At 38.4% G+C, this 14,754-nt stretch overlaps 2 protein-coding genes across 3 annotated transcripts; one reads left to right on the top strand and one right to left on the bottom strand.

Annotated features, from left to right (window-relative positions):
* The first annotated feature begins 759 nt into the window (after positions 1-759).
* On the top strand, positions 760-9,260 carry cdc42l2 (cell division cycle 42 like 2). Its single transcript, XM_083570280.1, has 6 exons — positions 760-910; positions 5,867-5,987; positions 6,107-6,179; positions 6,818-6,927; positions 7,038-7,235; positions 8,027-9,260. Exons 2-6 carry the CDS (start codon positions 5,883-5,885, stop codon positions 8,114-8,116), a joined length of 576 nt encoding a protein of 191 aa, XP_083426406.1. The 5' UTR covers positions 760-910; positions 5,867-5,882; the 3' UTR covers positions 8,117-9,260.
* Positions 9,261-9,283: 23 nt separating this feature from the next.
* Positions 9,284-14,595, bottom strand: ube2t (ubiquitin-conjugating enzyme E2T (putative)). 2 transcript variants are annotated; one of them, XM_083570278.1, is made up of 7 exons: positions 14,477-14,595; positions 14,081-14,210; positions 12,834-12,903; positions 12,180-12,285; positions 10,280-10,378; positions 10,105-10,188; positions 9,284-9,562 (listed from the first exon to the last, which is right to left on the bottom strand). In XM_083570278.1, the coding sequence occupies exons 2-7, from the start codon at positions 14,187-14,189 to the stop codon at positions 9,446-9,448; spliced, it is 585 nt and encodes a 194-aa protein (XP_083426404.1). In that variant the 5' UTR covers positions 14,190-14,210; positions 14,477-14,595; the 3' UTR covers positions 9,284-9,445. The 2 variants fall into 2 exon arrangements, with proteins under 2 accessions (XP_083426404.1, XP_083426405.1); XM_083570279.1 differs by having other exon boundaries at positions 14,081-14,194; positions 14,477-14,573.
* Positions 14,596-14,754: the final 159 nt, after the last annotated feature.

The raw sequence follows: 14,754 nt of genomic DNA, 5'->3' as shown, positions 1-14,754 counted from the left end.
AATAGAGTGAAATGATGCAAAACTCCTGGGTCATTAAATTGTTCCCAATGGGATTTAAGCTGTTTTACCTTAAGCACAGCAAGATGCCTCTGTAGGCCTTCATCACTTATCATTGATCAGTAAACACTAGTAAGCTGTGTTTTTTTTCCTTTCTCCCATTCCATAGCAAACTTATGAAACATACTTTAGTGATACTTTCAATCTTCGACACAAGTAAAACTGGTGGTTAAACCAATAACATGCATGACGTCCAAAGTGATGTGCTTGTTCAACATACGCATTTAGTTCCCCCTTTTTCTTGTATAACAACCTTTGCTTTTCTGGGAAAGCTTTCCACAAGATTTCCTTTTGTGTATGTGATTATGGGGTTTCGTTCATTCAACTACAGTCAGCGATTTGCACTTCTTTCACTCCTTTCAGATAAATGATCTCCAGACTCCTCTGTTCAATCATGAGCTCAGTTTTCTGTTTTCACATACAGGGGTTCTCCATGTTTTAATCCTCCAGGTTCTCAGGTAGAACCCTGGACCTCTACTGTGTCCCCTGGACCAGGATTAAATCATTCGTAAATGTTGAATGGAAAGATGAACATCTGGAATTAATACACTTTTATTTTGCCCTCAATACACCAACAGGTCACAGCAATTGACCCCCTCTTACAGCATTACAACCGATGACCCCAGACTCAGTAGTTCAAGTCATGGCTTTTCTTTTTTTTTTGTTAGTTATTATTGCCATATACGATGCTCCTCTGCTTCTTCTTCTGTGTCTAGAGCAGACTTTTATTGTGTATAAAGGAAGCTGAGGGTTTGGGCGGCCACCGTAAAAGAAAAAAAAAATTCCTGTCCCCTAGTTGCTCTTTTCCTCTCTGTATCTCGCAACTCGCGCCACCTTCATCTAAACGTATTTGGTAAGAGACTTATTTATTTATTGAAATACTTCATTAATGTCACCGTATAAACCTTCAGAATCGGAGACTTGTCAGTATTTTGCTAATGGCGTTAAGCTAGCCTTTTTAGCCAAGAAATACCCGTGAGCACAATTACACACATTAGTAGTGAAAATGTGTGTAGAGGTGAAATATATTTAGTTTAAAAACAAACCGGTGTAACCGTGTAAAATAATGTGGTTTATTATTTGCATTAGCTGACCCCTTTTTGTTAGCTGGTTTAGCAATGTTGGCCTGTATCCTGTCTCAGCAAAATGTCCTCCATTACTGCGCATTTATATAAAATACCTACACATTTAGATTTTATTTCGTCTCATCTGTTACTGTATTCATAACGAAAATGTAGTGAAGTAGAAGTAATCTATTTGGATAGTATAAATCGGCTTGTTAGACATTTCTCCCAGCATCTTATATTTATAAATGCCCATTGCGTTTTGTGTGTATGTGTGTGTGTATGTATGTATATATATATATATATATATATATATATATATATATATATATATATATATATATATATATAATTATAACATTACACACACACCTTTTTCTCAATCATGAATTTGTGGGTGTGTAAGAGTGAAGTAAGCTTTCGCAGGAAGTGACGTAATTTTTTGACCAGTCCTGATTTTATAGCACTTAGGGATTTTAGATAAGAATCTAAACTTTTCACGTCTAACATAATTAATAACAATATAATCTAGTTTTTACACTACAGTGGTTTCCTGACTTAACTTTTTACACTATATACACACAGTGTCCTGTATAATCTGACAGGCCCCGGATGGGGGGTCTATAGGAGCAGGCAGAATGAACGGGCCTTGTTGAGTCATTAAAGGTTAAACAGTCGATTTATGTATTTCTACATATATAGATATATAAATATATGTATTATTTTACAGATTACCTCAAAGAAATACGGGTAAAAAAAAAATACAAAAGTTATTGGCTGATTGAACCCGTGTGGAAAAGTGTTTTCCGGTTTAGAATGCTTGCTCGTGTTTGGATGCGCGTCCTGTCAATCAATTATACAGGCTTTTTACAGGCCAGTGTGGCTCCTGGGGGCGGAGCTTCACCAACACGCTGAAGTTAGGTTTTTAGACCTGGTCTTTAAACATAAACACATAAATCAAATACATAAATAAAAATTAAATTAAAAAAAATGCAACAATTGAGAGTTGAGGAAATGTGTGTGTGGTGAATTAAAAAAAAAATTATGATTTAAAGCATGAGTATCACTAATCATAGAAAAAGTAAATCAAGACTAGACTGGTGCTGTTGAATTGCAAAATCGGATTCATTTGAAGGTGTTGATTTGTTTTCTATAATTGCAGCTCTGTCTTATTGTTTTCTATGAATAAAAAGTTTTCACAGGTTTATATGCATGCACTGGTTCTAATACTTAGTTTTTTGAGCTTCAATCTCACTCTGATGCTTTGATGATTCAACACAGGGTTGAACTTTGGCTAGTTTAGAGGCATTCATTGGAATCCTGTTCTTGTTTACAGGAAGAAAACCTATGAATCACCTATTCTTGTTGTATTAACAATGTCCTCCTGGTCAATTCAGTCAACCTAGCAGCTAACGTGTTTACTGCTCATTCCGCAGTAGTTTTTCCGATCTACTTGAATAGGCAGAGACCCATAGGCCTGAAACAGATCAGAGGAGAAAATCTGAACCAGAGGAGAAAATCTGAAAACCCCCCAAGTCTCCCACATCACTCCTTCATTCATACTTACAAAGATGACATGTACCTTGTGTACAAACGGTCCTCAGGAAAAATGTGAAGAGGAGGAGTTGAACTGCATCTTACTGCCATAGAGATAACCTTATAAAACATTATCACATCTGGACAATATCTTTAATAGAGTATAATATTACTGACAAGTATCAAAAACGTACTCAGACTCGACTGGAAATACTGGTATCTATGCATTTCTTGTAACTGTGGTAGCAGTGATGGTCCAGCCAGACATGGTTTGCTAATCGTTAAGTCAAGTGGCTTTTTTTTTTTTTGTTTAATCGTCATTCTTCTGTAAAATGACAATTTTTCGAGGACCCTGGCGCAACGTTAGAGCTGGTAAAGTGGTACAGTACATAAGATTACATACAGAGCAATTGCTTAACAAGGTACGATGAGTGCAGGACATATATGCACTACAATAAATACACAAAACAGTAGGCGGTTGGTTGCGAAAGCTGTTGCATAGTGGACGGCGAAATGACGATTAGACGATTGATGAGCCTGTGAGAGGAGTGGTGGTGGTGGTGCCCTGGATGCTTTGGTACCTTCTGTCAGATATCAATATAGTGAAGGGTTCATGAATGGAGTAAAAGATAAGATATACCTTTATTCATCCCACAGTGGGGACATTTCTGTGTTACAGCAGCAAAGCCAAAAAGAAAAGTAGAAACATCATACAGTAAATAGTATATACACAACACAATGTATAAATACAAAAGAAGAAGAAAAAGAGACCACAAGTAAACATATTGCACATAGGTAATATTGGTTTGAAATTGTTACTGCACATGTTGCAAAAGAGTTTGTCTGCAATGCTGTTGAGTTTGTGAATGCAGGGCTTAGTATATGAGGTGGTTGGTTCTCACAATTTATTGTAGAGTCTTGCGGTGAGACTCTGTGCATTTCCTGTACTACACAGTGATCGAGCTGGCCAGGATGTCGTTGTGACTCTGTAGAAGGTGGTGTGGATGGGAGGGGGAAGATTGGCTTTCTTTAGTCAAAAACATTTTGTAATATGGCTGAGATGGTGGCCTCTATCTGCACAGTTGCTATTTTTAGCAGACTATGACTTTAGTAATGCTGGGACTTGGCATACAGCCACCATATTAAATGTATTGCACTGCTTGATTTGAAGCAGTTTTCTGCCTCTTCTATAATCCAACTCTCTTGAAATTCTGAGTTTGCAGTTCAGTTGATGTTTCTATATATGACAGAACCCATGAAAGGCTGCATTGTAGGTTAGTGGTTGGGGTGCATTTTTCCAAAAGAGTATCACATTAAACACAATTATTCAGCTTGTTCAAATAATCACTTTCAGTTGGTGCTGCACAATTATCTGTACGCCTGCTTGTGCGATTACATGACAGCAAACGTTGCGATTTAATGATGTGTGGACACGTACTGTCTGAGAACAGTTTGCGGATTTTCAGTGGCGCTAACAAAAATAAAACGTCCAGATGTGTGCAGCGCAGAGGCCAGGTGAAGCAGACAGACACTGAACTGGTAGACAAAAAAATTATAATACGCTACCTCCGTTATATGCCGATGTTTTAGCTTTAAGATGACCAAACCTGAGCAAAGAGAGAAACTGTGCTGGAACCGTGCAGATCTGGAAGAAAGAGACGACAGCGCGATGGGTCGACAGACAGAGCTTTTGCCCCACTGCTTTTTTTTTCCTCGTATATTTACTGTATAACCTGAAAAATGCTTTTCACCCCACAAGTTTTCAATCGGATTATGGTCCGGGGAATTGGGCATAACGTTAATCTTGTTCGTCTGGAATCAAGATGCTGCTCATTTATTGGTGTGTTTGGGGTCGTTGTCTTGTTAAAACACACATTTCAAGGGCATTTCCTCCTCGGTATAAGGCAACAAGACCTCTTTAAGCATTTAAATGTACTTAAACTGATCCACGATCCCTGGAAAGCGATAAATAGGTCAAAACACTGTAGTATGACAATTGGGGGTCGTCTAACAAACTGTCTGTGGCCCCTAGCCCCAAAAAAACAATCTTGCTTTCATCAGTCCACAAAATATTGCGCCATTTTCTCTCATTTTCCCCATTTCTTGCCGATAGCTTGGCTTTACAGGTAACTTCCGTCGATTAACCTGGAGCTGATCAATGGCTGAGTCTTTGCCATTTTGGCAATTCGAACGGTAGTTTTCCGTGTCCTTCCACGGCTTTCTGGTTTTGGTTGCCATTTTAAAGCATTTAATATCATTCGAGCTGAGCAGGCTTTCATTTTCTGGACTTCGTTATATGTTTTCCCCTCTCAGATCAACTTTATAATCAGAGTACGACCCATTTTCCTCCGATTCTCAGAGAGAAATGTGCAGTACAACATTCCAAACTTCATCTTTCAACAAGGGGACACTGGTTTGACACCAGTTTCTTCACAGAATAATTGACCTCTCTAATTAAACTCCACACTGCTTTTATTTTGAACACGTTTGATGATTCATTTACACACAGTCAGCCACATGCATGTAATTACTGTTGGGTCTGTGGGTTTTCTATTACTCTACTACACCTACTAGTAAAATATTTACCATGTAGAAATATCATTTCTACCAAAAACAGTGATCTGAATGTGATGTTGGACTGCTATTAATTTGCAAACAAACCATATTTATGCGGGACACACACCCACTTGCGGCTATTTTGAAAACCTTTCTAGTTTTACAAATACACATTTCAGCATTATTACTAATCTGTGTGCAATCTGGCTTTTAGATGACTTGAGTTCTTGCTACAGATCTCATAATGTATCAACTGATCATTTTGCTCAGGCTAGAGACTTGGTTTATTCACATAAATTGTATTTATTTATTTTTTTTTTTTTAACTATAAGTCACCTGTAGTGTGAAATATTAAGCCTCAGTTTGTAGCCATTTTTGTTTGTTTTTACACAGACAATGAATATGATTCAGAAACAAGGAGTATTTTAACTTAATATTTTCTTTCCGCTTTGATCATAAAACCAGTAGAATGAATCAGAATTGTGCCCAGCAGGATCTTTTACACCCATCATTTTTTGTCTTTGTGCAGTTATAGAAAATCAATTAATATCTGACCAATTAGATTTGAACATTTAAATTCAGTGTTGTTCATGTCTATTCTTTATTATCGTTGCTGCTCCCCCCAATAATTATTATTATACATTTTTTTTTAGATATCCGAGTGCAACAATGCAGACAATTAAATGTGTAGTAGTTGGTGATGGTGCTGTGGGTAAAACCTGCCTCTTGATTTCATACACCACAAACAAGTTCCCTTCGGAGTACGTACCAACAGTAAGTATATGAACTTTTTACCTCTTTGAATATTATTATTAGAAAGTATTGTTATTGCCCATGGTTAATAATCTCAGAATGCTACAGAAATCGGCTGTTTGCTTTGTTTTTATTTCCAGGTGTTTGATAACTATGCTGTGACCGTAATGATTGGCGGTGAACCGTACACTCTCGGATTATTTGACACTGCAGGTATGGTGTTTCTACGGACCTTCGTCCACACACTTCTGCTTTTCAGAGGAGGGAGGGGGTGGTACTGAGATGCTCCTTAGAGATGCACAGCTACCAAAAAGCTCAGCTTCCTGCACCAGTCGATTAAGGGCAACACTTTACATAAAAATAGCGCACATAAGAAATAATGAAACTCCATGTTCACAGGAATAAAAAGGTGGAAACTGGACATAGGCTAATGTGCGCATGTCACAACGTCATTAACATGTAAACACCATATCGGATCAGATAACGTCTCATGTAAACAGTCCATCGAATCTTATAAATGGATAAACACACACACACATATATATATATATATGGTCAGCACACCCACTTGCACATTTTTTCTGCTTCTAACACATCAACTTTGAGGAAAACAAAATGTTCACTTGCTGCATAATATAGCCCACCCACTAACAGGTGCCATGATGAAGAGATAATCAGTGTTTTTCACTTCATAATGTTAAAATGCCATAATGCCTGTTCAGTGTAGTGATCACATTATTTATATCTTTCATGAAAGTGATAGTAAAGGTTAAAAGCAGAATGTTACGGTTGTACGGAGCAAAATAAATAGTAAATTTGTACCTCTAAATCGAGCTGTTCTCTCCGTCCAGGTCAGGAAGATTACGATCGGTTGCGACCCCTGAGCTACCCCCAAACTGATGTCTTCTTAGTTTGTTTCTCTGTGGTTTCACCATCATCCTTTGAAAATGTCAAGGAAAAGGTATGTTCCCCTACAGCAACAAAATACAAGCCTAATATTTTAAATGTATATATTTTGCTTTTAATAATAGTTGAACCTGAAGTGTTTGCTTTTCCTTGTTTTGCATGAAGTGGGTGCCTGAGATTACCCATCACTGTCCAAAGACCCCGTTCCTGTTGGTCGGGACACAGATTGACTTACGAGACGATCCCTCAACCACCGAGAAGCTTGCCAAGAACAAGCAGAAGCCCATCACTCCAGAGACAGCGGAGAAACTCGCCAGAGATTTAAAAGCGGTGAAATACGTGGAATGTTCTGCTCTAACACAAGTGAGTCTGCTAAACACACAGTTCTAACAGGTGCAGCACACGCAGTGTAGGAAGAGGACACTGGTGGCAAGGAAACAGCTTTGTGCACAAACCGATCTTTCAGGGTTTGGCATTCAGCCTGGTAAAGCAGCGCTTGTGACGAAAAACAGAAACAAGCAAATCTAATAGAAGCGAATCAAAGCAAAAATCAACAGGGCACACAGCAGTTCAGCTTTGGTTCCTCCGCTGTAGTGACACAGGGCTGAGCCTCAGATGATGTCACTGCTTTTATGTTTTGAATTACAAACAACACAAAATTGGGCATGAGAAACATTGACGTGTTAATGCTCAACAAAAATTGTATTTGAGAGAAAATTCTTCTGCATGCTGAAAATTAGGTTCCTCAAAGAACCTTTAAATTTTTTTTTTCCTAATTAATGAATACGTCAAAGTGTCCCTATAGATGCTGCTTTTGTGCTTTTAAATGCATCTTTATGGATGCTTGGGGCGGAAGATTTCACTAAAGTCACAATTCTCAAAAGGCATTAGGTTATATATTTTTTACTTACTTTTTTTTTTTTATAAAATAAAAGTTTAATATTGCATCAGCAGTTTCATAAAAAATATATACAGATTTTATTTGAGAGAAAAAAGTCACATTATTGTCATTTATCCGGAGATACACTCTCAGAAAAGCCTTATGATGATACTTTGTGCTACAACAAAATCCTATAACTGTACTGCAAGCTTTATTCAGATCTTTCTCAGTTCAGGTTTGCTTACACAAGTCATTTCCTCGTCTCTCTTTGTAGAAAGGGCTAAAGAACGTATTCGACGAGGCCATACTCGCTGCACTGGAGCCTCCAGAGCCCAAGAAGAAGCCTAAATGTGTTCTTTTATGAGCTCAACTTCACCTTAGGTCCTTTCAGCCAGAAACCATCCATGACAACGGATCCATCTACAACTGAATCCGCTTCACGTTCAGGAAAGGACTTAACTTATAGCAACTATTATGCTTGTGTTTTGGTTTTTTCCTTATTTTGCCTTGAATCGTTCTGCCATCCGAATTAAGCGAATAGAATAAGCGTACGGTAAGAGTAAGGAAATGTCAGCAAGGTTATCATAATTTGTATTATATTTTATTAGTTTTTTTTTTTCCAGATAGGATTAAAAAGTCACTGCTAAGGCTAAAGAAGACGTTTTAAATTCAGTTTATTTATTCATTCTTAATATTGACAACATTAACCTGTTTAGTTCGATAAAATAGATAAAACACACAAATCGTAATAGAAAAGAATGAATTTCAGCTGTTAAAGTGGTGTTATTTTGTACAAATTAACTAGTCATTTATCTGTAAAATAATAGATTTTCTTAGGACTCCAGGAAGCCTGGACAGTGTTACTGTATACGATTACATAGAGGTTGAGCTGATCTATAGGAGCATCCTGAACTATTGGCTCGAACTCCCTCAAGTTCAAGGAAGGAAAAATAAATAAATAAATAAAATAAAATAAAATAAAAAAGGTGAACCAAAGCAGGGTTTGTTCAACCGCTAAATATCAAGCTCAATATTATAAGCCACTGGGACAGATTTTCCCCACAGTCTTGTTAAAATTCAGCTTTCAGCTGAAAAAAATATATAACAATTTGATGCAACTCTTCATTCCAATTTTCTATGTCCAAAAAAAATAAAATGAATAAAACTTTACACATCAGGATGAATGATGTTGCCAGATTATACATGAGCGCTTTGCTGAGTAGGTTGTACTTTTTCATCTTTTATATTTATTTTAAACAGTCCTGAATTTAATATGATATAACAAGCACCAGTAATTGTCCCAAATATCCGACTTCGACGTGTTTTCCGTGCTCGGGTGCGATAAAATAGTTTATCATAATTGTGTGTGAAGTTGGTCTTTTGCCATTCAGATTCAGCCTCGGTTGATGATTTTTGTTTTTGTTTTATATTTTTATATGGAATGTTTCGTTAAAGAAAATGATCACGTGAATATTACCTCAAAATAAACATTTCCAATGTTTAACAAATGCCTGAAGGAAGTGATTCTTACTGTGCTAAATGTACCACCATCAATTCACATTTATTAACATTCTTGTATTTCTGTACAAGTAATAATTGTAAAATTTATTTTAAGATTTTATTAACACTAAAATAAAAAAATTTTTAAACACAAAACATACATAAACACAAATAGGGACTAGGACAACTCATACTATGTACACAGTCTTTTTGCAGGTTCCAGGTTCTCTTGTGCTGGACATGTGTCTCTCTTTAGTGCAGTTTTATTGCTCCTATCTTCAAGAATGTTCTTTTCTGTTTCCACACAACCCTACAAACAGTACAGAAGTCAATTCACAGGTAATATTCTGGTTGTATAGCAGTGTTCTGGGTGCACACAGTGTAGAAATGTAATGTAGTAAGTCTATATAATTGAATATGAATCTTAACTGTGAATCAGACTTTCAGCAACAGATGCTCTCTAGGTGGATTATAAGGACTAAAAAAAAATCTGCCTTTGTAAGAACACTAGTATAGGACTAGAATAGTTTAGCACAAAAAGACAAAAAAAAAAAAAAAAGATTGTTTCTCCTGATACGCCAGTGTGTTTCAGTCAGATGAGTGGATGTAAAGTACACCAAACCTGTTCCAGCATGCTAATGAGTCTATGCATGAAGCGAGCACCATTAAATTATGCTTTACATGGATTGGAGAGGAAGATTACCACAACCACACTCCGATATCTAGTGGAACATCTTCCCAGAACAGTGAAGCTTATAAATCAGTCAGGTATCAAAGTAAATGAATACATTTCTGCAGGCCTTTCTAGTGTTATATAAACCCGCAAATGTCTTAAAAACAATAACTACTAACCTTGTTCTTTTGCACTGCATGTTTCGCGGTCCATCTTTGTGCTTTCTCCAAATATGCGGCTTTGTTGTATTTCAATTCTGAGGACTGAAAGAAATACTTTTGAAAACAACAACAAAAAAAAAAAGTACAAGGAGGGAAACCAGTGAGTGGGGATCAGAATGTCAGAATGACTCACGATATCTGCCATTAACGGGTCGTCTGGGTTCGGTTCCGCCATCAGAAGCTGTACTGAGCTCAGCACTGTGGAGATGTTCAGTGAGGGCCTCCATGCTCCCTATGAAAGTGGTTTCAGCACAATATAACTGTATACCCCAGTTTTTAAATACATATACAGTGGGTACGGAAAGTATTCAAGACCCCCTTAAATTTTTCACTAATATTGCAGCCATTTTCTAAAATCATTTAAGTTCATTTCTTTTCCTCATTAATGTACACATAGCACCCCACAGAATTGTTGACATTTTTGGAGATTTATTAAAAAAGAAAAACAAATATCACATGGTCCTAAGTATTCAGACCCTTTGCTGTGACACTCATTTAACTCAGGTGCTATCCATTTCTTCTGATTAGAATTGTGGCAAGGCACAGATCTGGCCAAGGTTACAAAAATAATTTCTGCTGCACTTAACGTTCCTAAAAGAGCACAGTGGCCTCCATAATATTCAAATGGAAGACGTTTGGGACGAACAGAACCCTTCCTAGAGCTGGCCGTCCGGCCAAACTGAGCTATTAGGGGAGAAGAGCCTTGGTGACAGAGGTAAAGAAGAACCCAAAGATCACTGTGGCTGAGCTCCAGAGATGCAGTCAGGAGATGGGAGAAAGTTGTAGAAAGTCAACCATCACTGCAGCCCGCCACCAGTCGGGGCTTTATAGCAGAGTGGCCCGACGGAAGCCTCTCCTCAGAGCAAGACACATGAAAGCCCGCATGGAATTTGCTAAAAAACACCTGAAGGACTCCAAGATGGTGAGAAATAAGATTCTCTGGTCTGATGAGACCAAGATAGAACTTTTTGGCCTTAATTCTAAGCGGTATGTGTGGAGAAAACCAGGCACTGCTCATCACCTGTCCAATACAGTCCCAACAGTGAAGCATGGTGGTGGCAGCATCATGCTGTGATGGTGTTTATCAGCTGCAGGGACAGGACGACTGGTTGCAATCGAGGGAAAGATGAATGTGGCCACGTACAGGGATATCCTGGACAAAAACCTTCTCCAGAGTGCTCTGGACCTCAGACTGAGCCGAAGGTTTACCTTTCAACAAGACAATGACCCTAAGCACACAGCTAAAATAACGAAGGAGTGGCTTCACAACAACTCCATGACTGTTCTTGAATGGCCCAGCCAGAGCCCTGACTTAAACCCAATTGAGCATCTCTGGAGAGACCTAAAAATGGCTGTCCACCAACGTTTACTATCCAACCTGACAGAACTGGAGAGGATCCCCAAATCCAGCTGTGAAAAACTTGTTGCATCTTTCCCAAAAAGACTCCTGGCTGTATCAGATCAAAAGGGGGCTTCTACTAAATACTGAGCAAAGGGTCTGAATACTTAGGACTATGTGATATCAGTTTTTCTTTTTTAATAAATCTGCAACAATGTCAACAATTCTGTGTTTTTCTGTCAATAAGGGGTGCTTTGTGTACATTATTAAGGAAGAAAAATAAACTTAAATTATTTTAGCAAATGGCTGCAATATAACAAAGAGTGAAAAATTTAAGGGTGTCTGAATACTTTCCGTACCCACTTTACTTCTATTATTACTCTCTTCCCTGATTTCAAGTCATTTTAGCAGGCATCACATTGCACCAATCTTCCCCCTTTTAACACTTCAACAAAAACACGAGGTAGTGTTTATATTCGATGTTTGTAATACTACTGTGCACGTAAAACATCAAACTAAATTTTAAAAAAGGTGCATCCTACAAGCAGAGGGTGTGGCTTGTAAGGAAATCTCTCCGAAAGTAATGACTAGCACAACTAAGATCATTTGTAAGAAAATCATCAGATGTCATGATTCATCATAGGACTCACAAAATTTTCTTCATGTATTTTATGTATTTTTTTTAACTGCTTACCTTCGGTGGCATTTTCAATACATCAAGACAAATCCGGCCTGCGTTATCAATGTTGGGATGGTAGATGGGAGTCAGGAAGCGCATTTTGGGAGGTTCAAATGGATACCTTGAAACAATAAGGTAGAAAACTGTGAATAAGCAATACATTGAAATATACACTAAACGAGTATTTGGACACCTGACTTTCCATTCATGTGGTTCTTCCCCAAACTATTACCACACAGTATAAAAATGTCTTTGGATATATCATGAAATATATTTCCCACATTTGAACTAGGAGACATAATCCTGTTCCAGCATGATGATGTCTCTGGGCACAAAGATTTTGGTTACATGGGATGGAGTGAAAGATCTTGAGTAGCCTGTTATAGAGCTCTGACCTTAACCCTGTTAAATCTACCACCTTTGGGATGAATTGAAATGCTGGCTGCACCCCAGGCCTCATCAGCCTACATCGCTACCTCACTTTTACGAACACACCTGTGGTTGAATGAGCACATGTTTCCACAAGAACACTCCAAAATGTAGTGGAACATCTTTCCAGAAGAGTGGAAGTTATTGAAACAGCAAATGGGACTAATTGTGGAATGGTGTGTTTAAAAAAAAATTATCATAGGAGCATGCATCAACAAACTTTCACAAACAAAACATCACCTGTCAGGAATCTTTATTTCCAGTGTAAACAGGCCACCATCATATGGAGTATTGACACCACCAACAATTTCTGCACAACAGAGAGGATTTGGTGAAATCAGCCACAGATGCACTGCGTAGTTATAGAATCATTTTTAAAGCAATTCATAAATACAAGAGTTACTGTGTGTCTGCAGTGCTCCAATCTGTCCTGTGTTTATTTTTGTTTTTCAGCACTTGAATAGATGAAGGAAAACTGAAGCGTATTTCAGTAATCAAAGTTGCAGTGTTTAATTTTCCATCCTCTAAACCTACACTCAACAACGGAGAGGATTCTGTGACAGCTTTTGCCACCTGTTTGTGTTTTTAGTCAAATCATTTAACCTGATTACAGTTTGACAGTAATTCTGAAAAGGCCTGATTAATGGTTGAACATCATAGAGATTAAGAAACTTCAAAAACCCATAAAGGCTGTATTTTATATCTGTTGACAGCAGCATGTCCTATAAAAATTGCACTTCCAGGACCTTTTCTAATTACAATCATGCTCACAAATGCTGGCTTTGGGGTATGACTGACTGGTCAAACTAGAGACGAGCTGTAGAGAAAACAGACGGACTAGAGACGAGCTGTAGAGCAGTAAACAAACTAGAGACAAGCTGTAGAGCAGTAAACAAACTAGAGACAAGCTGTAGAGCAGTAAATGGACTAGAGACAAACAGTAAACGGACTTGAGACGAGCTGTAGAGCAGTAAACAAACTAGAGACAAGCTGTAGAGCAGTAAATGGACTAGAGACAAACAGTAAACGGACTTGAGACGAGCTGTAGAGCAGTAAACGGACTAGAGACGAGCTGTAGAGCAGCAAACGGACTAGAGACAAACAGTAAACGGACTAGAGACGAGCTGTAGAGCAGTAAACGGACTAGAGACGAGCTGTAGAGCAGCAAACGGACTAGAGACAAGCAGTAAATGGACTAGAGACGAGCTGTAGAGCAGCAAACGGACTAGAGACAAGCAGTAAACGGACTAGAGACGAGCTGTAGAGCAGTAAACGGACTAGAGACGAGCTGTAGAGCAGCAAACGGACTAGAGACAAGCAGTAAACGGACTAGAGACGAGCTGTAGAGCAGCAAACGGACTAGAGACAAGCAGTAAATGGACTAGAGACGAGCTGTAGAGCAGCAAATGGACTAGAGACGAGCTGTAGAGCAGCAGGTAAAATACAGGCACTACTTGTGAGGTCAGTGAGATGTGCTGAGTACTGACGGGCCTGCAGCTCCTCCACTCTCTCGTCCACTTGCCAGCAGGAAACTCCAGGCGGTGGCTCGGTACTGAGCATCTGCAGCTCACGTTTCAGGCGACTGTTCCTCTGCATTTCGGCTTACTCCACAAATGTCTGCGTGTTCAGAAAATAATGCAACAGAACGCAACAACTGTATTTATCGTAATCGTTAACTTTAGCTTTATGGAGTTTAGGACGACACTGGGGTGTAACTGTTGAGGTCTCCAAACTTAGCAAACATTCATGACAGCCACCGTGTCCAATACTAGCTCTATATCTTTCTTTATTAAAAAAAAAATTCATTATTTACAGCATACTATATAAATCGAGTACCTCCCAAACTAAAATAAATATGTATATATAAACCCACTGTAACTTACCGGAATCAATGAACTGTTTTGCTTTTCGTTACTTTGATTCTCCCGGCTGAAATTTAATACGTCACGCGCATGCGCACCCGCGTTCCCGCGCCCAATGCAGGAGCTCATGGGAATTGTAGTACATTACCGCCTCGCCCTCTGAAGAAATGAAGCATACGCACACTGCTTCAAAGTGGGAAAAATAAAACTTAAGGGCATAGTTTTTTTTCTTCAAATATGCAAATACAAAAGGAATTGCGATTTTATTTGAGTTTTGGCAGGCTACACACACGATGTGA

Source organism: Silurus aristotelis (assembly GCF_946808225.1).
Source record: "Silurus aristotelis genome assembly, chromosome: 19".
Classification (NCBI taxonomy): Eukaryota; Metazoa; Chordata; class Actinopteri; order Siluriformes; family Siluridae; genus Silurus; species Silurus aristotelis.
Note: the sequence above shows the minus strand (reverse complement) of the source record. Positions and strands in the feature narration are given on the sequence as shown.